The sequence below is a fragment of the Strix aluco genome, chromosome 4 (genome assembly GCF_031877795.1).
Source record: "Strix aluco isolate bStrAlu1 chromosome 4, bStrAlu1.hap1, whole genome shotgun sequence".
NCBI lineage: Eukaryota > Metazoa > Chordata > Aves > Strigiformes > Strigidae > Strix > Strix aluco.
The window spans coordinates 13657842-13684557 of NC_133934.1; the positions used below are offsets into that span (position 1 = coordinate 13657842).

At 37.2% G+C, this 26716-nt stretch overlaps 1 protein-coding gene across 9 annotated transcripts in view; it reads left to right on the forward strand.

Annotated features, from left to right (window-relative positions):
* Positions 1-26716, forward strand: part of PPP2R2C (protein phosphatase 2 regulatory subunit Bgamma) — a 201548-nt gene that overhangs the window by 153171 nt on the left and 21661 nt on the right. For all 9 annotated transcript variants that reach the window (XM_074822067.1, XM_074822073.1, XM_074822065.1 and 6 more), the window contains one exon: positions 17448-17612. In XM_074822067.1, the coding sequence (XP_074678168.1) occupies positions 17448-17612 (165 nt within the window). The remainder of the gene's footprint in view (positions 1-17447; positions 17613-26716) is intronic.

A 26716-nucleotide genomic window follows, 5' to 3' on the forward strand; every position in this document is an offset into this window, starting at 1 on the left:
TTGTGAACAGTTGAGTTATAACCATTATTTTAGCAGTTTTACAAATCACTGAGAATTGTTAATTTCTTTGAAAATTAAAAGGCGAAACAATGCCGATCTTAAGGTAATTCTCCTTCCGTCTCCTTTGGAAAATACCAGCTTTGCAGAATTTGACCAGAATATTTGCCTTAGATAAAGCCTTAGGCAAATAAAATACAATTAGTGGTTTTCTGGTTTGCTTTTGTATTAGCATAAACAGTAACTTGGGTAAAAAGCAGACAAGTGAGTTTTATGCTATGGCTGTGTAAATTTTCATGAGGAATATGCAAGACTTCTGTACATTGCTTCCCACTTGCAAGCAGATTTCCTCAGTATCATTTGGGCAGGAGGAGGCAAGGGAGAGGAGGAGGTGAGAGAAAAGGAAGGGGGAAGGTCATCTGGTAAATAATTGCACATATGAGGCTTTTCTTCACTAAAAGGTTTAATGCGTTTGGTTGTGTTATGGAGAACAAGAGTCAGTGTCCTTAATTATGGATGATATTCTTCACTGGAAAAGAAGCGAGGTAAAGGTTGCTGTATTTGTTAATGTTCAGTCTGAAATTGCTTAGCAGTGTTACCCATAGCTTAAGCCTTTCGATAAGTCATCTTGGGTGTAGTGAATGAGAAAACAGGACTGCTGGAAGCATTCTGATAAGGCTTACTTCACATCAGCAGCAATCTTTGGACTACCTAGCTGTACTAAATATTCTTTATGAGAATGTATTTGGATTGCTCACAGAACTATGTAGCTCATAGCACTTGAACTCCCTTCATTTCCTGGTAGCACACTATTTCACTCTAGAGGCTGTCATGGCATTGCTATGGAAACAACATCACCGTTTCCAGCATGTACTCATCTTGAGACTCATCTTGACTAAAATACTCATTTCTCAGTCAGATCAATATAGTCCAGGCTTATCCTGTTTTAATAAAAAATTCCTTCTTCCATGTCCCAAAAGGGTTAAGCTAATTAGCAAATCACCACAGGGCCTTCTTATAGTCTAATGTATTCCAGTATTTGAAGCATATCGTGGATAGTCAGATCGTTAGGCACTGTATCTCGGGGAAATTAATTTACTTAAGAAGTAAACAACAACAAAAAAGACAAGAAATAGAAAAAACAAAATAACATGGTACATTGATGGAGACCAAGTCTGTGGCAGCCCATTGTGCACCTGAATATAGGGCATATATAGGGCATATATAGTGTTCTGGGAGTAGTCTTGAGGCTAGGAAAGATAGCTAGCCTTACAAAATTTCTGTTAGCTGCTTCAGTGCTAAACATTTGAATGCTAAACTGAAAGCAAATCCGCAGTATTCTTTTGGCATTTGTGGAGCTGTAAACTGGCAAGTTGATGCCTTTGAGTGAGGTAAGGTTGTTTTCTATAAAAATTCCTCAGCCAGGATGACTGTGCACAAGCTGTGTGCACGAGGATGCTTTTTCTGCACTCTTGAAAAAATGCCTTAACTGTGAGAACCTGCTGCTACCCCCACCTCCATCACTGTTTTCCTCAAGCATACACTTTCTGTTTGGGAGATGGCAGACATTATTTCTCTTTAGAGAGCTCTGTGTAATACATTTTAGACTTCCTATTCTACCAAGAAAGATTCTGCCAATCTGTATCTGTATTTAAAAGATATATATTATACTGTGGAGTCATATTCTAGGTGAGTTGCTACTAGCAACATTAGAGGAGGGTTTTTTATTCTTTGCTTCCCAAAGTCTCTCCTTCTCCCACATGCATTGTCTCTGTCTCTCCTTTAAAGGAGAATGAAGATGTCTGCAAAGCTAGAATTGGGTCTGTAAGTTAGAAGTGGAGAATTGCAGAGGTACTATGTACCCTGTTTTCATGGTTTGGTGAGTTCTTTTAAAGTGTAACTATTGAGAAATGGTTGCTTTGCTTTTCTAATTAAAAGTCTCCTGTGTGAACAACTGAGGGGGAAAAAAGCTATTTTCAACAAGGTGATTAGATTCTGGAGTGATGTAATGCACTCTTTAGTCTCCACTTTTTTTCAGCAGGGGAATACTGGCCTTCTACTAAAAATAAGAGCTGACGGTAGTAAAAATAATGATTTTTACACCTGACTCACATCTGAGTATTGTCAACTGGAGGTTTTTCTGTGCATTTTGGTAAATGTTGAATTGTACTCCAATTTGAGGTAAACTACTAGAAACACTGCCTAAGTCATGGGGAAGAACAGTATGTAGAGGAAAATGGATAAAAAGTAAAAAAGAAGAACAACTATTGCATGAAACTTGTGAATACATGAAGTTTACACCAAGTATGAATATTTAACTGTTAGGTTCTTTGTTGCATTGTCATGTCTCATCAGCTGATAATTACATTGTAAACTGGTCATGATAGAGATCTTTCCTCCTCTGTATTATGAAGTACTTGACATACTTTAACGCAATTAAATATGTGCAATAAAAATATTTTAAAATAATTGTAATAAAATTTTGAGGTTAGTCAGTATTAGCCCCACTTTGTAGTCAGTTAAACAAAGGCTGTTAGTTTGCTGGAATTTCAACTCAGAATCTGAGTGTTGCTTGCTGAGATCCCACTTTCCATTACTTCCATCCAGACTCTAATTCTGCATTAGATAAAGTGGCAAACTGTTCAGGAGAGAGAAATCCTGTGAAAAAGGTAACAGTTGAAGAAATGGTAGGAAAATGGTATCCTTTTGGAAAAACATAAGTCAGCATATCTTTGCTCCATAGAGATCTGTAACTGCCAGAATGCAAAGGATGGAATTTCACTGAGCACGAACAGAGGTTTTTTACTAGGGATCACTTGCATTAATGGACAGAGAAAAATAATCTAGTGTTTTTTAAAAAAATACATTACAATTCTAACCTTGCAAAAGGTAACCAGAGGCAAAACTTTGTTGTCCACTGAAATGAATCTTTACATTGCCGGTGCAATGCTATTTAGTCATTTGATGATGAATTTAGGAAAAGGATTGTAGGGCCTGAGCCTGCTTATCTCTCTCAAGAATTTTCCATTTAAGTTTTCCATTTGAAAAATGGGTATACTAGATGGAAATTCATGGTTATCCATTTAGCAATGATTAGCGATTAATTTCAGGTTGCTTTTAAGTAATCTGATTTTTTAAGCTCTGCAGAATGGCAGTTTCCATTGACTTTGCCTGTTAACTTCTGGGTTTGAGATCTTTCAGCTTAGTATTTATGCATTAAAAATAAATTATTTTGAAATGACCTATGCAACTGTAGATACCAAATCACCCAGTAACTTGAGGATCATTTACACAGGTGTAGTTCAGTGTTTAGTTTTGCTAAGGTGTAATTAATAGATTGGCAGCAAGTACTGGAGTTCTTATATAGTTCTTATTCCTAATGCTGAATATTTCTGTGTCAGCAAAGCACCACATGTATGAGTGGCAACAGATCATAGGTCATATACTGAGGCTCAGGAATAGGAACAAGCTCCAGTATAAAGCTTATAAAGTGCTGCTGATGGGACCGCAAGAAAGTGCTGTCCTGTACACATATAATGGTGCTTAAAGGTACTTAAGAGAATTTTTGAGATAGTGAAAAATAGTCCCTAATTTCTGGAAGGATTCTGTGCATTAAGTAGTACATGCAATTCATATAATCTTTTTCAGATGCCCCAGAAAACTAAAGGATAAAGTTATGTTTTGTAGGAAGGCCTGAGGTGTCTTTCATATCTGACTAGAGTTTTCATGCTTTTTTCATACTGACTTAAAGCTTAACAAATACATCAAGTTTATAAATGGTTGCCTGAGTTGGGCTCTTCCATACAGTATTTTTGGACTTTTTCAATTAGTATTGTGAACCTGGAAAAGCAAGTATGATCTGACTACAGTAGCTATTGAAGAAGAAAGAAGGATATTTTGCTACTGTCAAGGTGAAGTACATACATGTTATTTCTTGTCAAAATTGCTGACCCACCCAAATTCTGATATTCTTGTATTTTCCTCTTGGTGGGCTTATTCAGAAATAAATCCTTGATTGCATGAAAATAAAAAACACGTTGTGCTTTCATTAGTTGTTGGGAGGACTTCCTCACTGTGCTGAGAAGTTCCCAAATAATGGTATCTGAAATAAACTGCAGTGGAAATCAAAACACAGATTTGTAATCAGGTGGATTTAGAATAGCTTGAATTTCCAAATACCAAATTTATGCATCATCCTAGGAGATCCAACAGCTAGGAAGGTGGCTGAGTCTTTGTTAGGCGTCATGAGTTAAAGTAAATTTAATCAGTATTTTTGGAGACAAAAAAGGTATAGTGAAATGCATTTTGGCCTCTTACATTTTTTTTCATGCATCAATTTGCATTTACTTTATATGATGCTTGTAACATTAAGCCTTAAACTGTGATGGTTTAAACATCACTTTATTTGTTAAAATACTAACTACATACCACACCTTACCTATGTGTACAAGCAAAGCTAGGCAAAGTTCAAATGTCAAAATTGTGTGTGCACTGTTAAAAGAATATTAGAATATACATTAAACTGGAGAAAGACAGCTCTTAACAGAATAAAATCCAATCATCACTGTAACATTAATGTTAATACTGTTAAGCAGTGTTACTAGATATCAATGATCAAATAAAACCTGATTTTTCTTTAAACTGTTTCAGATTCTGTAGGGGTCCACCCTAATTGGGTATTTAATATACTAGATAAATAATAATTAAGAAGAATATAAAAGGAGGAAAGAATTCTCCGACTGCTAGACTGGGGACCACACTGGCTCTGTAGGTGTGTAATTAAACAATGCATCAGGCACCTGTTCTTTGTAATGACTGTAGTCAAATGTGGCATAAAGTAAAGAATTTTAAGCTTTAAACAGAATGTCTCATGTGACCACCAAAATAAGGATTTTAGAAATGTGGTAGCGGGGAAGGTCCTTGATGTGTGTTTCTGCTGCCTGTTAAGAAGAATGCAGTAGGGATTCTTTTATTAAAATCACAGAATTAAAAACAAGAAATGTTTTTAGTGTCAGTTGAGGAATAAAATTAGTAAATAGGTAGGTACGTGTAACTCTAAGCTGTCATCATGTCTGAACTGTATAGAATCCCTATAGTAAACATAGCCTTTCATGAACTCTCAACAGACTCATTTGTAAGAAAAATTCTGTGTCCCTAGTGCAAAGTGCCAAGAGAGAACTGCATTTCCGTCACCTAAAAGACTTGGTCTAGTAGACAGTGACATAGATGCAGCTTCTACAACAGGCATTGAATTGGTTCTTCTGCTTCTGTTGAGGTAAAACTATGTCCAGTTTGGACACAGTGTTATTTCTGATGTTGTCATCATCTATCCTAGAATGTCTTAATTGAGTAGAGTTTTTAAGCTTTTCAGAGCAGGAACAGTTGTGTGTTCATATGTTCTCTTGTGCAAATTGCAGTCTTTGAAACTAACACCTGTAATTCAAATAATAGATAATAATTATAACAGTAAAGCTGTGTGAGTAGGGACTATAAGGACCTTAAGGATGATCTGTTTTCAAGAAATACAAAGAAGTCTCTGCATCTTTTAGAAGACTTTAAATCCAGATTTAGGGAACTCTGAAAACCATGAATAAATTTGCAAAGGTGGTCTTTCAAGACTTTTGTTTGGTTTTGTTTCTTGCCAGAAGAAACTTTATGATCCTTGTCAGAAACAATTGCTTTTTAACTATTCTCACCACCTTAAAATGACTTCTATCTCAGAAATTTGACCACCAGCCAGTCAGAGAGAATTGGGTGACAGAGCACATCTGATAGCCAAAGGAGTGATATTGGAGCTAGTTAAACAGTATTTTATCATTGAATCACTGACTGTGAGACCCTCCTGGCATACAGCTAAAATTTACATTGCAGCGAAAGCAAACAATTCATGGCTGAAGTGTCAGATATCAGTGTCTTCAGGGCATGGGATAGTGCTATGAAAATATTCCCTATCTAGACATCCTCCAAAAATAAATAAATTGGAAGAGTTGAGCCTAGCTGTGAAAAACTAATTATAGCTGAGGCCTTTGCATTCTTGGCAAAGACCTGTCTCCTCCTTTTTCTAGAGTTGCTTTTAAAGAAGTTAATTTAAGGTGATTTGAGCATAGCTATAGCCTTGGGATAATTACTGCACTGCAGATTTATTGTTTAATAAAAATATTAATTTGTTAATCAGAATACATAATTTTCTTACTTATCACTCTTGTCCATACACAACTTGAATGAATAAGTATGTGATTATGTTATCCTTTTAATGGATTTCTTTATCTAACACTCTGTCTTCTCTCATGCTGTTGTCCCCAAATAGAGACCTATACCCATTATTTAATTGCTGCAGAGGTAAGGAAAAACATAGCCAGAGGCATTGAAGTACTCTTGGTTTTTAAAACTGTATAGTGAATTGCAAAAAGGAAAAAGAAAATTGACAGGAGTTGCAGGAAATGATAAAGAATAGTGTGAAATCCTGAGCCTGTAAAAGCCATTTTGGAACTCTTTAGTAGTACATTAAAGAACAGCACTGGGATTTCACTGTATTCATGTGTTTGTAGAGTGATCTAGGCAACGCAACTATAGAAGGCACTTAGAATTTTACAATAGGTGCAAAGATGTCTTTTCACTGATCTCCACAGAGCCAATTGCTTTCCAATGTAATTGGGACTGTTATTCTTCTGGTTGTAGTAAACAAGTTACTTTTTTGTACCAGGAATGCCCTTTAAAATATCATTATCTCAAGCTTTCTCAAGTTTATTGCTATCAAAGAGAGAAAGAGCACTTAGTAGAGCTAAAATGAATGTTAGCATCACCAACCAGGTTTCTTTTTTCACCATAGTGGTTTATTCCATTAGAATTTTCAGGTTTTATCCTGAATCTGAGATCCTTAGCAAAGAGAGACTTGGGAAATATGGCAAGGAATATTAAATTACAGATGAAGGGTCATATCATGGAGCTGATACTCAGCTAAGTAGCACTCATATTTTAGAGTAATGTGGCTGCAGTCAATGAAGTTATTCCTGTGGAAATGGGTAACAGGATTCAGTCCAAGATTTATTGTCTTACTAATTTTATTTCTTCAGTTGATGAGTTTTAATCAGTATGGTGTCATTGTGGAAGCTTTTAAATTGCATGCTTCTGTTTCCCTCTGGATTAATTTCTCATTGAAGCATTTTAAAAATGAGCCATTTTCTATTGTGACAGGTGCAGGTGGTGTATCCAACTTGAAAAACATGTATTATGAATTTATTGAAAGTTAGACAAAAAAACCATTTACACAGTTCTAGGTACAATTATACAAAAAGATAATGTATAAATAATTTAATCAGCTCTGCCAGAGGGGAGAATTCTCTTAAATGAGTCTAATTATTCTCATTCCCATGTGAGTTTGGACTTGAAATTAACCTTGCAAAGCACAATCTTTTGCAGAGTATTAAAGAAGAAGAAAGTATAACTTGATTTGCTTATTGGCTAAAATTATTTAGCTTGAAGAGTGTTCCATACAAGAATGGAGATGTCATAAAAACGCTCACATGGTCATCTCAGGTATTGTAAAGCTTGCAATCTGCACCTCTGTGTTATGTTTGAGTCTTTAAAACCTGAGACCATGGAAGCTTTTCTCACTGTTGAAGTAGCCAGGGTACTTTTCACTGATGTAGACATTTCTCTTATCATAACACACACTGGCAAGGACTGTGCTTTAGTAGTGCCATTGCATGTGAAATTGCAGTCATTAAGGGAGGTCACTTTTAGGGCCTTTGGAATAAAAATGCTCTGTAAATAAAGGCAATATCAAGTTTAACAAAGTTACACCACCAGAGTGTTGTGGTCTATTAAGTCTATTCTGACTGTTTTCATACTGACTACAAGCTATGTGACTTGTCTGGAATCAATATTCTGAAAGCACATCGAGCAAACAAACAGGCATACAACTGTGAATATTGAACCTCTTTGCCTTGGAGAATAATCTTGGTGTTTCAAACTCCAGGAATCCATATTTATCAGCAGTGCCTAGAGACCAAGCTGGTGGGCATTCTTGTACATCCTTTCACACAGATTAAGCAAGTAGATAATAAGTCCTGCCAAAAGGTTTTAATCGGGTGTCTTATATAATTTAATATAAATGATTTGGAAAACTTTCACTATGGAGTCTCTCATGAGAACAGAATCTGTTCCTCATTTTCATTTTCACATGTTCAGGGATTTCTTGGCAGTGCAAAGTTAGTTGCAGGCAGAAGTGTCGGTATAAATTCTGAATGGAAGCCTTTATTAGTATTTTTAAAGCTCCTATTTTTCAGAAGCATCTGGGTATTTTTGAAGATAGTTTTATTTGACTACTTCCATAACAAACATGCAGGGAAGGGGAGAGCAGCATGCTGTAGAAGATACTTCTAGCTATCTAAATTTTGCAAGAAATGAGTCCTTTGTGACTTGAATTGTAACTTTGGTTAAAATACGGAATTATTCTACTCTACTGGGGTACAAATACTGCTGTACTGGGGTTTTCTGCAAGGTATATGAAAGAATAAATTGCATATAGGGAAAGCAAAATCCCCACCAAATTGCTCTAAAGAGCCTGTACCCTCTAGCTGGAAGTTTTGTGTCTGCCTTTTAATAGGCAGATCTTCCTCAGCTGCATAGGATTTTAATAATTAGCAAGAAATTTCTTCATGGTATTAACTGTTGGTGCGTAGGTTATTCATTAGGGGGGGAAAAAAAAAAGATACATTTTCTCTTTCCTGTAAGTTTCATGGGAAACAATCCCTGGCTACTTTTAAGATGGAGTTTAGGAAGTTATATATGTTGTATTTCTCCATACTACCAGGGACTGGATTCAGCAAACCAAGTAGATCCTTCTCAGTTCTCTTTTAAATGTCTCATTGATTTCAGGAAATCAAGTTTGTGAATGATGAGATGATATTGCTTTAGTTCATAATTTGTCTTTGCCTTATTATGTTGAAGTTGCACTCTTGGAACCCTGGCTAGTATCTGATACATGGTGCCACTTATTTCGTACTACAAAGAAGAGTACTGCCTAAGAGAAGCTGAGCGAACTAGTTGACATAATAGGTCTCTTATATTAATAATTTATACGTACCTGAGGCTCTTCTGGTATTTCTTATCTTCCAAATGTAACATCAAGCATCCCACAATAGTTTCAGACAAATCATAATTCATTAATATGCAAATATATCAACTAAATATGACTTTGCAGCCTGTCAGTGATTGAGTACTGTACACAGAAAAATGCAGATGTGCACTTACAAAGACAGGTCTTCCTCTGTTGACTCATCCACTTAATTTTGTTCTCAGCTGTGTATATGCAGATAATGATTTCTTTGCTCTTGAAAACTTGAATGTGCATATGGTTGGGGCTAAAGCAGGCATATTACTGTGTCTACAGATGAAAATGTGGGTGTTCTGTTCTAAAAAAACAAGCCAAAAATTCAGGTCTTAAATAAATTAAAATTTTCCAGTATCTACTTCTAAATTCATTATTCTCTAAGTAAATTAATGGTTGCAATGTATATGAACAGCCTACCTATGAGAAGATTTGGATGTAACTTGCACTATTTAAAATACTCGTTTCCTAGCAGTGCTATTCTACAATTCTTTGCTTTCAATGCTTATTCAAATGTTGCAGCTCCTCCATAGGCAGTTTCTCTTATGTATTAAATTTGGTTTTGTTCAACTCGCATACAGCAAAATCTGTGACGTTTGCTGAATATATGGCAGTAAAAGCAATTTCCTAAAATTTGACTAAGTACATTTAAAATACATTGATTCTTTTTTCAACTGATTGCATAATGGAGACTTGGGGCTTTCTTGCTGCTTTCTGACTACTGACATAATAGGAATGCAAAGTAATTCTGATGTTACAAAGATCAGAATGAGATTTCTCAAATTCAGAACGAGTCTTTAGACTGGTCTTCATCTTGGGGAAAAAAATCTGAAAGACAAATGTTATAATAACAAGAGAACCTGTCAAAACCAACTAACCAAGAGAAGAACTGAGTGAATACTCACATGTCTAGAGTACTGTGGGTAGTGAGGGGGAGAACACTGAAGCAGAATCCAGAACTACTGCTCCTGATGGCCCTTAAGCTGACATTTGCCAGATCTTTGCCACTTCATGCCTCAGTTTCATTATCAGTAAAACATTGACACCAATATTGACTCTCCTTTGCTTTGAGCTTAATGAATGAAAAATGTTCCCTAATACTGCTTTCAATTTCTTGCCAAATATCTCCAATTCTGAATGAAACTTGAGATGGAAAGTCCAGGCGTTGCAGCTTTGGTTCAGAAATTTGGTATTTAAGTTCTGTCACTGGCTTCCTGTTTGGCCTTCAACAAATCTTGTTAGTCCCTTAGTCCTGAGGGACTCTGCTGCTATCAGCTGCCAGTTAAACCAGTGACATCTTGGCTTCTAAACACATTTAAAGGGTCTGAATGTTCACCTCTGCTCCTCATGTTTTGTAAGTTTTATGGTGTTAGAAGACAGAAATAGTTAAATTAGGCCCAAATCTGGCTGAAGCTTTAGATACTAGATTGTGAGGAAGCATGAGCCATCTTGTACTGACAGTGGTACGCTGAGCGTAAATGTGAGGCCACTTCCTAAGGAGCACCACTCCAGCACACAGACCTCCTTATTATCCACACTGTATAAAATTGTATCACCAATAAGGGGATGTACTGAGTATATCATCCTATCTCTGGGTGAGCTAGATCTCATCTCAACAGTAGCTTAGTTTTTGTACCTCGTTTACCTAACATGGCCAATTTCTCTTTCATGGCTATTCTAGCTGAGTAGCTGGAAAGTTTATGGCTACTGCAGCCTCTTAGCTATGACCATGTCTTTTCTTATTCCAGTAACATATTTTTTTCATCTAACTTAGTCTGTAATCCTTGAGTTAAGAAATCTCAGAAGTCCACAGAACTGTGTTAACATTACTTAATCTCTTCTTTGTATGCACTTTGTACTTGTTCTTTATATTATGAGCAATCCCTTTACTCTGTGTTTGCACAGCACCTAACATAATTGTCTATGTCTTGGCCTTCCATACAGCTAAAAGCCCATAGCAGCTTTTAGTCTTGCTGCATCTCATAATCCTGATATGAGGAAAAATACAGAAAAAAAGCCACCAGAAGCCTTTGTGCTATCATAATGGCACCATCTAAACACCTTTCATAGAGACGTTTTATTGCCAGTCAAAATCAAGCCATTTAAATTGATATTTGCAGCAAATCACCACTGGTGTGAGATGGTTGCCAGAGTTCCCAACTCCAGTACGATATCTGAAGAATCACTGTTATAAAGACTGTGGAATTAAAAATGGAATTGGGCTGACATTGTACTACTAAGTAATTTTCAATGAAGGATCAGTACCTTGCATTAGCAGATATTAGCTCCAAGACAGCTTGAAGGAGCACACACTTATGCAGGAAGTTTCTGCTTTTGTGGTTCAGAAGAGTCAAATGGTACAGACAATGTAATTGCAACTCTCTCGGCTTTTAATATAACCCATAGAGTACATGCTTTTAGTGGAGCAGTGGGCGAATGATGTGTGATAAAAAGCATTGGCACTGTGGCTATTAAGCGTACTTAGAATATAAATACTGGGTCATGTCTCTGCCTAAGGTAAAACACTGGAATTTGAAGAAAAGGCCAAATCCATTAACCTATTGACAATCCATTCCAGAAACCCTTGACTCTTGGACAAGTCTGAAGGACAGAGATTCAGAAATTGGACCCTATCCAATGGTGTCTTTACTGTCATGGCATGCCTGTGGTGGAATTGTCATTCAGCAGTGAAAACTTATGGTGTATCTTTAAGAAATGAGAAGAAAGGAGTAAATTGATGGTTATTTTCAAGTTGGGGGTTGCTTTTTTCTTTCATAATAAGATTGACGTAATCACATCACGATATTATCAAGCATACCAAGGCCTGTTTCTGTCCCTGTTCCCCTGATATACGCAACCTGAAAGAAAACTGTAGCCGTTTGGAATTAATTCCCTCAGCTGGCGCATGGTATAGGAATGATATAACCACCATGTAGGAAGTGTAAAACTGGTAGAGCTTGATTTGTAAGCATCACAGTTCCCTCCTTGTAATGAAAATAGCGTGCACTAAATGACTAACAGAGCAGACCACTCAGAGAAATGCTTATATTAAAAGTGTAGAGCCTCAGCAGGACCACAGTAATCAATTACCCTAAACTGAAGCCCTGGCAGCTTCTGTGAATTGCTATTGATTTCAGCTACTAGTCAGTGAGTCTTACTAGGACTATGCTAGAATGTAGGTGTGAGATGCAGACAAAATTAGGAGCTGGAACAAACCTCTGGAAAACACAGGGAACAGACAGGTTTGGGAAGATATGTTATGCTGAAGTTTATTTTTTGAAAGTGCTTAAAAATTGCAAAAACCCAAGTCCCACGCAGGGGTAAAAATGAAGTATCACATTAGCATATATTGAAATAAGAAAGATGAGAATTTTGGTTTTCTTACGAAGTTATTATGGAAAATTCTGTCTGGCTTTCTAAAGAAAGCCTCTCTCCTCCATTGTAGTTGAATAAGGGGGGGGAGGGGGCAATTAATTTTTTTTTCTGTAGCCTTCATCTGACTATGCCAATAATTTCCTTCTTGCAGTGAACTCTCAAATCATATAAAAATGATTCTAAAATAATGATGTAAGATTCAGTCCTCTGTATGCTATAGCTTGTGAGTTGCAAGTTTTTGGTCTACAAAATTCACTTTCTTATAGAATTCCATAATGGCTCAGGAAGATGAAGAAGCTATTTCTTTATGCATATTGTTCACTTCAAAGGGAATTTAATCTGTTTTGAGGAGACTGCTATGTTTCCATTATCATACAAGAAAATTCATTCTGGAACCTTTTTTGCTCAGCAGGAACCCTATGTATTTTTCACACTCTCATTATACGTGTTTTGGCATGAGCATAAAGCAGGCGTGCTCATTTATATTCTAGCTGATCAAGTGGAGAAGTCTGACTAATGTGAATTTTGGATCAAGGTGAGGGTCATCTTTGTAACCTGCACTAAAAGGAACTTTATGGAGTGACTTCTCCCAGAGGAGGATATTTCTGTTAGATCAGTGGCCCAGAGGCAGTGGAACAAATCTTCTTCCTCGTGTCATCCTCATTTTAATATCAGCTGTGCAACAGCAGCACAAAATGCTGGATTAGAACTAAACATACCATATAGCTGAATGATGTACTCAGATTGCATCCCTCACACTGAGTATCATTGTAGGTTGTTAATCATGCCTTTCCTTATGCTCTTTCCTCTTTCCTTTCCCACTGTTTTACTTCCTTCCCTCAGATCTTTCCCTAAAGCCTCCTTTCTTCTTTCAGTAAGATCCTGTCCTGCTGCTTGCTCTCCTGTGTTACACCTCTGTTCTTGAATAATTTTGGGAAAGCAACATAGACACTTTTAGCCAAAGTTAAAGATTACATTGCCTTAGAGTATCTTTGTTGCTTTTCCCAAAATTAACTCGTGGTGTTGTAGGTCAGCTAACCTAGTTGTAAGAGTCATAGAATCATGGAATGGTTTGGGTTGGAAGGGACCTTAAAAATCATATAGTTTCAAACCCCCTACCTTGGGCAGGGACACCTTCCACTAGACCAGGTTGCTCAAAGCCCCGTCCATCCTGGCCTTGAACACTGCCAGGGACGGTGCAGCTACAACCTTTCTGGGCAACCTGTTCCAGTGTCTCACTACCCTCACAGTGAAGAATTTCTTCCTCATATCTAATCTAAATCTACCGTCTTTCAATTTAAAGCCACTACCCCTCGTCCTGTCACAACCCTCTGTGATCAGGAGCCCCTCCCCACCTTTCCTGCAGGTCTCCTTTAAGTACTGGAAGGCCACTGTAAGGTCTCCCTGGAGCCTTCTCTTCTCCAACCTGAACAACCCCAACTCTCAGCCTGTCCTCAAAGGGGAGATGCTCCAGCACATCCATCTCTCACCATTGTGGTCTCCAAGCATACTAGACCTTTCATTTCCATTTTGCTGTGGAGAGCATCTAGAAAATCTGTTGGCCTCTTCATAGCTTTATCCTGTTTCACTGAGCCAAACAATGGAGGGGAGACCTGGCATATAAGACAGCAAACAGTTGGGTTAGGAGGGACAGACCTGTTCTGTTTTTTGCGAGCAAGAAGATATTTTCTGTTTCTTGTTTTAATGTTAATGAATTAAAAGACTGCCAATGGATACCACCCCATCACTGACAAGGCGCCAGTTAAGCCTTCCCTTAGTGTCTACCAGGGATTGAACTGCCTCATTCTTGGCAAAAATGTGTGGGAGTCAAAGCAGTGGGGGAAATTCCTACGCTGTTCAGGCACAGGAGCACCAGCTTTTTTAGGACAACAGAATCATATCCTAGCCACTGCCAATGGTGAACTCTTTGGTGTTTCTGTGTTAGATAGCTTTGGTCCTAGTTGTTTTGTCCACACTCTGAAAATGAACCACATTACATGTGGTACAAGAGGAGTCAGATGTGACTGCTATTTGAGATGTGAGTGAACTGGGGAAGATGGACCGTGCCCCACTCAAGACATCCCTCCAGAGAATATGATTGCAAGGGAAGCTATTAGCGTAGGATGTGACTCTACAGATTTATGCCATTAGAATACTTTTCCCTTTAGCAATGGAATTTTCATTTAATCAGTTTCTGCCAGATTCTGTCATCTTTGAGCTCTTCAAGTTCACCAAAGGGCCTGGTTCTGAAGCACACTGGCTGCCATGCTATGTTGTGCTTAAAGGGAAGAAAAAGACACAAAGGGAAGATGGAAAAATAGAAATGCAGAATGTCCCATGGGAGATGCTTGCCCTTACCATGTCATGCTAGTTTAAATACAGTTTCCACATATCACATGTCAAGCTGTACTTGATTGTTTTCAAATAGATGGCAAAAATCATGAGAGGAGGAAAATGTTCTTTTGTGTGACATGTTCCTTTGATACATTGGGTTCTGTAGCTGTCAAAGCAAAGGCTGTTTTCCCATCTATTATTACAAATGCATTTGGGGTAAATCTCTTCTGCAACTCTCTATTCCCCCAATTGTTTACTTCAATACAAGTGTTACTGTTTTATTTTTTCTAAATCTAACGAAACAATGAAGTTTCATTAGAGCATTTTCTTTATGATCCTCAGTAGGCAATGAGGTGCTTTCTCAGTGAAAATTTAGATCACATCTGGAAATGCAGTCTGTTTCAAGTATTTTCTGCTTTTCTGGCAGGAGAACAGAACATTTAATTTCATTATTCAGCATAGGGTTATTCATTTCATGCAATGAAGGGAAATTCATCAATATTGTCTTCAGCATCCAGAAAAATGATACTTACCATGACTGTTTCACATACTCTATTTATATTTTATATCTTTCTCATCTTTCAGCAATTATTCATCTCTCTGCTGAGGGGTGAAATTCTTGTATTGAGTTACTATAATTTCTCTAAACTCCTAAAAGTGATTCAATCACTGAAAGCAATTGCTTTTACTTAAAGATATTTCTTGAGACAGATTCACCAAATACAACTGACTCAATAAAGGTTATTTTTTCCTGTTGATTTTCAAGAATATTTAGTGATGCTTTATAAAAGGGGTAAATCAATGGTGCTACAACTTAACATTCATTGCACTAGTATTAATCGTGATGGATTCTTGGAGATGGATGCAAATGTAATAGTGCAAGTAAGTGGGAATGCAGTTGAAAGGCAACATTAATTCATTCCCAGTGGTTATTAAATGTCACAAGATATTAATAGTTTTGATGATATTTTCCTTTTTAAACCACTTGGTGTAAAAAACCCACATCATTGTGATGTATTTGTGTATACAAAGTCATCAAGATAATTATCTCTGAATCTTTTGTTTTATGTTTAATTTCAGTGCAGTGTCCCAGATCTGCATTTTTGGAAAAGATCAAAGTATAGAGTGTAAAGTTGGTGATAGACTGTACCCCATTCCCACAGAAATCAATTAGAGGCCTTCCATTTAGGAAGTGGGAACAGTGGGAACAGGAACAGGCTTAGTATCATGATATGTGATTTCTCTTGCCATCAGTAAAACAGATTTTCTCATTTATCTTATCCTCTGAGATGTTTAAATTTTGAACATCAGCTGATTCAAATTTTATGTTTGGGGAATTCAGGCACTGAGATGATTTGTGTTTAGGGCACTGAACTGGGACTCAGTAGATCTGGGTTTGTTCTGTCATGCATTTCCCGTGTGATCTTATGCAAATCCTTCGTTGCCTCTCGCACAGCCTTGTCAGTAAAATAGGGTAATGTTACTTCTCTTCTTGTTCGAAGGATTTGTTAACATTTGGATGGCTTATCTACAGTGGATTGCTGAGGGCCATATGAAAATGTACGATCTTATTTAAATGTACTGCTTTACATATATATCCTTCTTCCATTTTATGCTTCTACACCTACTGCTTTCTTACAGCCCCCTCATGGGACTCTTTCTTTCATACTTTTCTTTATAAGCAACCTTCCACAGGCTGGCCTTCTCCTCCAAATACATGTTAATTGAGTCCTGTTTTTTAAGCTCACCAAGGCAGATAGTATGGATGAGCAGATATATATGCGTTGGAGAGGCGCTACATGAGCTGTACTTCATGTGGATAATCTTTTGTGATCCATCTGACATGTTTGTGCTTGGGAAACTAGATCTTTGATGTATTTTTGTTCCAGGTATGTCCACTCACATGGTTCAGATGTACAGTTATCAGTCACAGAAATTCATACTGATTTCAGGAGTAAGCATAGTTCACATAGAAACCCAAGAATGCCATTTCAGCTACTTTTTAAGCAAGTATTCAAATAACAAAATCAATACTGTGCACCATTTTTTTACAGAGTATATTATATTAGTATATATTCACACAAAACTATTTGCTTAAATGCTTCTGTGTTTGCCACATTTGCCTTTGCAATTATTATTTAAGGCTTTTAACTTAAGCTACATGTGTTTTTTTAGCATAAGTTGCATGATCATAGAAGCCAGTGAGCCTTTACTGGAGTGAGCAGATCTGATCTGTACATTGTTCCCTATTAATCAGTATTATCTGGGATAGAGCAGTGATTTCAATTGCAACTGCAGGAGATACAGCTACCTACTCTCTATTAGTTTTAATGAAGGTGAGAATTCTAAATCCCCTGGAATACTGTCTCTTTGATGTCTTTGCACACCATGAACAAACATTGACTTACTGATGGCATCTTCTGTAAAACTGTGTTGACTATTGGCTCTTTGAGTTTGGTGTAGATGGGGCAGATACTGAAATCTTACAACACCCTACTGCCAAAAAAATTAGTATATCTAGAAGTATTAAATGTATGGGCATTTAGATAATCGTGCTTCCTTCAAGAAAGCAGTAAGTCATGGTTTACCTGCATACCACTGCAGTTTCCTTAATGAAGCTTCCATTCAGACATTGTAGATATAAAGCCAGCCAATATGGAGGACCTGACGGAAGTGATTACAGCCTCTGAGTTTCATCCCCATCACTGCAATCTCTTTGTCTACAGCAGCAGCAAAGGATCCCTGAGACTCTGCGACATGAGGGCATCGGCTCTCTGTGACAAACATTCCAAGCGTAAGTCCTTGCTTCATTGAGCCCCAGATGTCATTAAAGTCTTATTATTCACGGACAGCATTTAGATGTGTGCATACCCCAGTGTATTAGCTTTGCAGTTGTAGGCACAGTCGAAAATAAAACAGTAAAAGGAAGAAAATTTTCTCATCTATGCAAGTATACCTATGAGCTTGGTAACAGTCATGTCTGTGAGTGGTTGCCCTTGTGGTTCTTACTACAGGGATCAGTGAAGAACTCACAACTCTCTAGCAAGAGAGAGGTAATTCCTAACAAAGGAATTACTTGGGTGGTGGGAGTATTTAACTAGATGAACATTCTGTTTTGAATACGCAACTACGGTTCTGAATACTGCGGCAAGTAAATTTTGTCATTTAAACTGCCTTCAAAACTTTGAATACATTGTCTGCATTAAAAAATGCCAGGGTCCTTCCTAAAAATTTAGCCCAGCGTTCCCTGTGTGTATGTTTGGAATAACGTGTCTGTACAGATACAGAGGAAGTAAGGGGGGGGGGGGGGGGGGGGGGGTGAGAGAAAAAGATACTGTGTTGGTATAGAAGGTGTCATCTGTCCTAAAGTGATTTTCTTTAGCCTGTGAGACTTTGAGACAGAGCCAGCAATTCATGACTGTTCATATCTGAAACCTACATAAGAACAAGGAAGTAAAATGTTAAAATGTGAGGTTGTCTTTGTTCTTGAAGTAAAGGATGAAGGAAAACGCATGTTCATAATACCTTGCCGTCAACTCTTTATAGTCTAGATAAGACAAAATATAGTTCTTCCCACCAGTAATCTGGCAAGCCTGGTCACTTTGCCTTGTGTGAACACCTATTTATTCCTGATCTTCTGAGACTGAAAACCACCAGACAAAGGCATTGTGTTGTGTGGCTGGTTCCTATGAGGAGCTGACAACCTAATGAATGAACTGTGGTGGCTCTGCTTTAGCCACCTTCAGGACTGGGGCTTCCAGGACACTTCCATCTCACAGAATTGGGTCTGCAGTTTCTTTTACAATCTTGAAACATTGGGAAGGAAATTCAGGAGAAATTCTCTTATTGGCAGGATCACATAAGAGGTTTTATGTCAATCAGTTCCTGCTTGAACCTTTTGAGGTAGGTAGGTCTTCTTAGTAGGGCCGGGAGGCCAGTAAGAAAACATTTGAAGATTTAAGTGAGACTTAAACGGTACACAGATTTAGCACACAAGCTATTTTTTTAACTGAAGTGAATGTAGTAAAGAGCCTGTGATTAGGCTTTTCAGCTGCAAGGAGAAGTACACATGCTCAGAACCTCGTAGGATGTGGTCTCCAATTATAGAAAGTAACCTTTCAGGTTAATTTCCTAAGCAGAGAAGTGTTTTACCATTGTTAGCTCTATCCCCTTGTACTTGTAGGGCAAATTCAGTACCATGAAGTGAAATGTGAGCATGACACAATCTGGTACATTGCTGTGAGTTATCCTGTCCCACTTAATTGTTTTGTTCCATAATACTTTCATTTCTTCCTGCTAATAAGGCCTCCATGCCTCTGTAACTCAGTGCCAAATGCCAGTCATAACTTATTAAAACAACAATACAGTAACCCTGGATGAAGGAAGGCATTTTATGCCAGAAGGGTGCACAAGTTCTAATGGTCATTGATTAAACCCCATTTTCCAGATCTATGAGTTAGAAAATAGCCATTTAATGTAGCATTGCTGCACTGCACTCAAGTCAAGCTCACTGAGAAACTGAGTGTGTCTCCACACACATGTACAATACAAAATTGATACAGCAATGTTAGAACTTCCAAAGCGTTAAAAGGAATAGGCCCATGTACTGCTGATTGGAGTGGTTTGAGTATACCTCTTAGAGGCAAGTAAAACTAATTATGTAAAGTCCATAGCAACCTATGAGGATATATCATAAAAAACAATCTATATGGGAAATGAAATATTTGCACGATTGTGGCTCTGATACCTTCATTGTGCATCTGATTCCTCTTTACAGTTGCTTTACATGTGGTACATATGCATGATCAGTACCCTACTCTCCTAGCTCAGCTCACCTTTCCACCTTTCCCCATAACTGATCTCAATTCTCAACCAAACCAGCTACAGCGACTTTACTAGTCACTGTAAACCCTCATGTTCTGCCATGCAATACTGCTTTCTTAATATCACTATGTGCTGTATTTCATATGCTGTTCTGAGATCATAATGGATGTACATATTTTTAGGGATAAAAGATCCAGTGTAAAACTTATAAAAAATACCTGGATGCTGAACATACTTTATGAACTTTTGGTTTTACTCCTTTTTCAGACCCTTTGTTATCCAGATCTCTATAGCTGGGCTAAAGTTAGTTGCGGCTTTTGGGGAAGGGGCCCTTCCATTTGTACAGGTCTAGAGAGTGCTATGAATAATTACTATGCCATACTTTATAAATAAATTACATACTAATATCTGTAGTGTAAGTCACTGACACAGGATGTTAATAAATTATAGTGTTCTTGAAGATTTCTGGTTTGCCAGACTCAGTGGCAAAATCTCTGTGTTCAGCATTAGTGACAGCAACACTACAAGGTTTCCCTTATAAATCTTTCATGGCTCTGACATGGAAGAGACAAGACACTTTTTCCATATCTGTTCATCCTTGGTGCCTATGCTGAGATTTATTAGCAAGCTGCCAATTTGTGTGATGAGTTGTAATGGGGACCTCTGTCCCTTAGAAAAATGATCTCAGACCACCAGATCTCTCCATAAGGCATTGAAAGAATATCAGGTCAGTAGCTGAGTTTTAAATGTTCATTGAGATACTGATAAGGTCTGATAAAACGTGTTGGTTTTCTAGTATACTACCTGAAACTACTTGTTTTAACACTTCTTTAATAGATCACGCAATGCTGGGTGAGCAATCAAAAGCAAAACATATGTGGCCATTACAAATGGATATCCAGGAAAGACCAATCTGTAACCATAGGGGTGATACATACATAATACTGTTCCGTGTTATTATCAGACTTAACTAGTAGTGGGAGAGAATTTCATCAAAATATTCTGGAGAGGAGGTGAAAAAAGAGGTGGATGTTCCTGCTTATTTAGAATGTTAGAGGGATGGGAATAAGGAAGAAGGTGTTCTTGCAGTCTCCGGGGTTATAGGTAAAGATTTAAGACAGATATGAAAGTCAGACTCCAGCAGCAAGAACTAGGGAATTAATTTAAAGAATATGGAAGCTTTCATCTAAATAGCGTACATGGCAAAACACCCAAAGGTCATCTTTGAGGTGTTATTCAGGCAATATGCGTGGCAATGCAGTGTGGAAAGAAGGCAGTATATGGGAAATCTGTGACAGCAGCGAAACAAGGGAAGCTAACAACTGCAGAACTGTCATTGTTAGAGCAGTTAGCTGGAAACATCCCAGAAATAAAAGAACTGTCCCCCGCCCCAAATTTCATAAATTCTTATGTGAGGGATTCAGGTAATGAGGAAGACGAGCATAAGGATGCTGTTACAGTAAGAGCATCCTGACCAAAAAATACTTACAGAAGAATAATATGCAACTTTTCAATTAATAAATAGTTGCTAGTTTGGTTTTGATCTTTTCTTGCTATTATTATATTCAGAGCTCCTTATAAATGTGCGTGGAGGTAAGATGATTCTTCCAAACAGCTTGTAGACTAGATATGTACATATGGCTGTTTCAACAAACCATCATGTAAAACAGTGAGCTAAAGAAAACTAAGCTTGAGCATGTGAAGTCAGAAAAAAACGAAGATCGTTTTCAGTAGTTCATCAGAATTATTAAATTCAGTATTAAGTGGTAAATAGAAACTGTATAGTTATGCAACATGGAAATTTAAGTCACTCATGAGTATAACTCCTATTGATATTCTGTGTAATAGCCTTAATATCATAAAGTCATTGCATACTTCAGAAGTTGTGCTCTATACTGTATGTTGCTTTAAGGGCTTTTTTAGTGTTCATTTCTTAATATGTATTTGTAGACTAAAACCCTGTTTCTAATTATTCATTACCCAAGTGCAAAATCTACAATAAAATACTTCCAAGGAAAGAGGAGCTGCAGTTTCAAGGTTATTGCTCCATATGCTGTCATGGTTTTTAAAATACAAACTTTGGGGTTACATAATGCAGTTAGCCTCTGTCACCATTAGTTCATGCTTTCCATCCTCCGTACAGACTTCAGCAGCTTCTGACATCTGATCCTCTAACAGAAGCCATTTAGAGCCATTTTAGATGACAGGCAATCCTAAGCCATCTCCTCTGGACTCTCCATGAAAGGCGCAAAGCATCTCAGCTGGTGCCTTCCCAACTGCATGGGATAGATAATATCTTAAAAGTACAAAATGGTCTTCGGAGCAATGCGGAGTGAATTTGGGGTTTGGTTTGGGACCCAAAGATGCTACCCAAAGATGGTGGTGTCTTTTTTTCCTTGAGAGTCCTTTTCCACATTTTAATTTGAAATCCAGACATGAAAGAAATGCCAGCCCTTCCCCAAGGATAAAAGTCACTATCCTGTCAGTCTGGCATGTAACTCAGTTTGGTTATCTGCTGGGTTTTTTGAGATCACCTTTGATTTTAAACTTAAGAATTTCCAACTGTGGAAACAGAAATCAAGGATAATCTTCTTGAACATGTTGGTTTGTAAAAATTAAATTAATTATATTTACCAGTCATTTAGAGGAGGTTGGAATTTCAGAGACAGGATAGCTTTCAGACCTCTAACTGTATATAGTTTATTTTTCATTTGCAACAGAGAACAACCAGATGCACAAAAATAGCCTGTGACAGAATATCCCTGCTGGATTTGCTAATTAATATTGACCTTTCCAAATGAATGATGCTTATTGTATGACTGGAAAAGAGACAACTTGTTTTTCTTTTACGTGAGCTTTACATCTAAAATGTGCTTTTTATTTCTGCATCTGGTCTCATGTCAGGTTATCATCTGAGAGGGAGACAGCCACCATTCTCGCTTTGTGCATTGAGAGGCCACTGTCAAAATAATATCCACTTCAGGCAAAACTGCAAGGTTTCATGTGACAGGAGTGAAACTTATCTGAGCTTCCATAATGATTTGACCCTGTGCTTTAATAAAGGCTTGTTCTCCTTATCCTAATTCTGAATATATTTTATAAGTATGCACTGTAAAGGCACGTATTCATTGCTGATTTTATATACTCAATGAAAAAATGTGCCAGTATCCTGATAATTTTGCAATTGTGACTGTCAGTAAAGATCTGTTACTGCAATTTCATGCACGCTAAACTAGATCCTGGAAGGGATCCTTCCTTGTGCAGGAATCCCACTGAAATTTGGTAGAAGATTGCGCATGGGCTCCAAAGCTTCCATTCTGCTCAGTTTGAACGAATGTGTAATAAAGACATTTAAAACATGGCTAATGAAAATTCAAAATGTCTATATGGTATTTCCTCCAGTTGTGCAAGATATGTTAAAATTAAATCAGAGGAAGAAAAAAATGATTTATGTACTTCTAGCTATCAAATAGTAAGAGGAAAGAGAAAAGCCTGAAGCAGTGGTAAATGATTTATGATTGAAGAGGTGTTTCATTAACCCCTCTCCCCCAACCACACACAGATAAAGCAAATAATTGCTGTGAGATTGCTTTAATTATTCAGTCTATTAAAATTCTTGTCTTGTTTGCTTAATTTTTTAATAGCAACAAATACTGCTTTTCAGTGTCTCATGAAACCAACATTATTCTTTAAAGATCCTGTTTCACTGGGGAAGAAAAAAAAAACCACTTATCACTAACCTTATATATCAAGACCCGGAAAGACTTACACATGAATTTGGCTGTAGAGGAGTAGTAGTTTTATGTCCCATTAATTCCATGGGATTGCTCACAACACACGGCAGTAAACATGCCCATAAGTCTTTGTGAGACTGAGGTTAAAAAGGCTTGATCTTCTAGGTTAGCTTTGCATTTTTTCACTTCCTTGCTCTCTTTAGCACCGTTTATTAACAAACTCACTGGCAAAGTTACATTAATATAAGCAACTCTGTAGTGAAGCTCCCACCCACTGATCTTTAGCTATTGATCTGGCTTTGCCTTTCAGCACTAATGCACTATCCCTTGTGGTTTGCGACAAGCTGCAGGAACTCACTGCAGATGGTAAAACAGTTTCTTAAATATTGATTTGAGGCTTCACTTTTAAAAGCCATACTCTCTAGAGGCATTGATGAAAGCCTAGTTTTAATATTGGGTCACTGGATAAAGGAATGCTTTACAGTAGGTGGAATTTCAGTCTTGTGGTGTGGAGGTAGCTTCAGAAGCTTGCTTTTACTCAAAGAAGAAAAATTATGTGTAAGTGACCAGGGCATGAAGATGTGCCCTCTGAATTATATAAAAACAAATTGATAATTGAGATATAAAAAGATACTGCTTTTTCAGTTTAAAGCAGGATAAGCAACTACAGGTTACGGTAATATAAAAAGTTAAATAATTGTGGTTAGTTGTTTATACTTCGTGTCTTCTAAAATAGTTGTATTTTAGATTGCTTATGAAGGTGGACTCAAAAATTCCCACACATGTATAACCAGTGTAGAACATAAAGGCAAGATTGTCACATTAACAGAGCATACTGATCTTAAAAGAGAGTTTCTGAAGGAGGTGAATGTATAAGTGGATTGGCTCAGTACAAAACAGTAAAACATTGAGGTAGTGAAAGATAAATAATAATGGTAAATCAAACTATTATCATAAACAATGAAGCTAAAAGGCATAAAGAGACCATGACTTTCAAAGGGAGCTTTGCAATTGGTCTTGATTCACTTAGAATGAACTTGGGAACTCTTGTATGAAATTCTAAAGTAGATTTTAAACAGTGCATAATAATGACTGGCCAGACCAGAGGTCCTTCTAGCCCAGTATTCTGGCTGTGATAAAGGGCAGTAACAACATCAACAGAAAATGTAAGAACAGAGCAAATGTATTATCTTTAACCTCTACAATTTGCAGTTGGAAACTTCAGTGAGAGTGAACTTACTGTATTTAACAAAACTCAAATGGATGCTGGGTTTTTTTTTCCTGGAATTTATGCAGCTATTTTTAAACCTGTGCATAATTTTTACTATTCACAATATCTTTCAGTAAAGTCTTCAGTAGCTTGTGAAGAACCATTTGCTCTGTGTTTACCCTTTCCTAGTCTCACTTGGTGACCCCTACTTGTTGATTGGAAGAGACAATGTACAAAGCGAACTGTCGCTCCCTATTCATCCTTTCCATGTCACTTTTAATTACAAACCCCTCAGTCTTGCCTAGGCTGAGGAGTCCCACTCTATTTAGTCATGGCCTGCATGGAAGTAATTTGATACTTCTGGTCATTGTTATTGCCCATTTTTGTGTCTTCTTGAGACCTCTACCGCATTAGGGATAAGACCAGAACTACACGTATGAGCATATCTTGAATTAAATGGCAGAAAAAATAATGCTTTCTGTGTTGAGGGAGAGTAACAAGTGTCATGGTCTTAAAAAATGAATGTGATTAGTATTTTTATATAAATTCAGTTAAGTTTAGCTTAGTTTTTTTATACTAAACTTTATGAAATATATGTGGCGCAGCAAATCACAGCTGTCCTAGGGAATGGTGCTAATTTGCCATCTAAACATGTTATAGTTAAATCATTTGTAAGATTTGTAGAATCATGTTTTGTGAAAAACATTTAATTAGTATAACCATGTATTCCAGAAAAAAAAAAAAAGAATGTTTAAAAGTGTTTATTTATCAGCTATCAGGTTCTTGTTCCTTTTGCAAGTTGCTGTGGCTAGTCTGTCAAGATAGATGAAATTCCATACATTTCAAAGTTTTTCAATATATTTTGATCAGTTATTGCAGCCATTTGCATTTGGGATCTGAAATGAAAGAGAGACTTAATTTAGATTATAAATTGTTTGGCCTGGGACTGCGTCTGTTTTCTGTGTTTTTGAAACTTAAAGCTCACTGAGAGATTACCTGATCCACCACCAGTCTTTCCAGGTCCAGTTGAAATACACCTGTTTTGTGTGTGTACCTGTGTAACCCAGATGCTATCCGTAATAAGTCCTTAATTCAGCCTAACTGCAGACTGTTTGCATGCTTGGATAATAAAAAAGAAAATTTTTCTCTCTCTTGTTCCAGTATCTCCGCTGGCTCTGGCCTCTATGGTCCTATCCCTCCTTGTTAACCCCACTGCCTCTATTTCCGGTGTTGCCCAAACTGTCTTCACCCATTTGTAACTGTGACCCTTGAACAGGAACTAGAAAATTTTCTAAATCTATTAGCTGTCTTTGGAGGGAGAGAGAGTTATTTAACGGTGCAGGATTTCCAAGGACTTAAATCTAAGTGACAGTGCTTAAATGCTATAAAACCAGAAGTTTTAAGGACAGCATACAAACTATAAACAGTATCCTCTAGAAAAAAGCTTTAATAAGTTATTATTTGTTCCTAAGTGGAAAGAAAATAGCTTCAGAAGCAGCTTTGTTTTTCTGCTATAGGGAATGACTTTTTAAGGCTGCTTATAATTTTATTCTATGAATGATGGAATTTCTTAGCAAATCTGTGGAGCCTGGTATGCTTTTATCTTCAAGTTTTCCCTGGTTTTGTTTTTGTTCCTTCCCCCAGATAATCACATGTTCTACAATATATGTAAGTATGATTCATCTTTGCTTTTCTTTTTAAACATATTTGACTTTGTAATAGCAAAAAGTTGGTTTTATCCGTAGTTCTGCTTTTGGTCAGCAGTAACAAATTTTCAAGGTTCATCTCCTTATGCCTTAAGGAGTACACAGGATTATCATCAAGGGTCTTCTCCCTTGCTACTTCTCTCTTTCTCTTTGTTTTGTTTACTGATATTTCACAGAAAACCCTTGCAGTTACCATCAAGTGCTCAGGCACATAACAGAATTTTGCCAAAGCTTATACTCTTTGTTTTTCTCTTTTAAGAGCAATGAAAGATGTTTAACTGTATACAGTTGACATTTCTTTTATCCCATCAATCTATTATACTTATAAATTCAGACTGAAAATAAAAAGTAGCTCCAGATAACTTTTATTATATTAGAGAGATAGCTTTTCTAACCCCTGTCCCATATTATCTCAGATACTGTT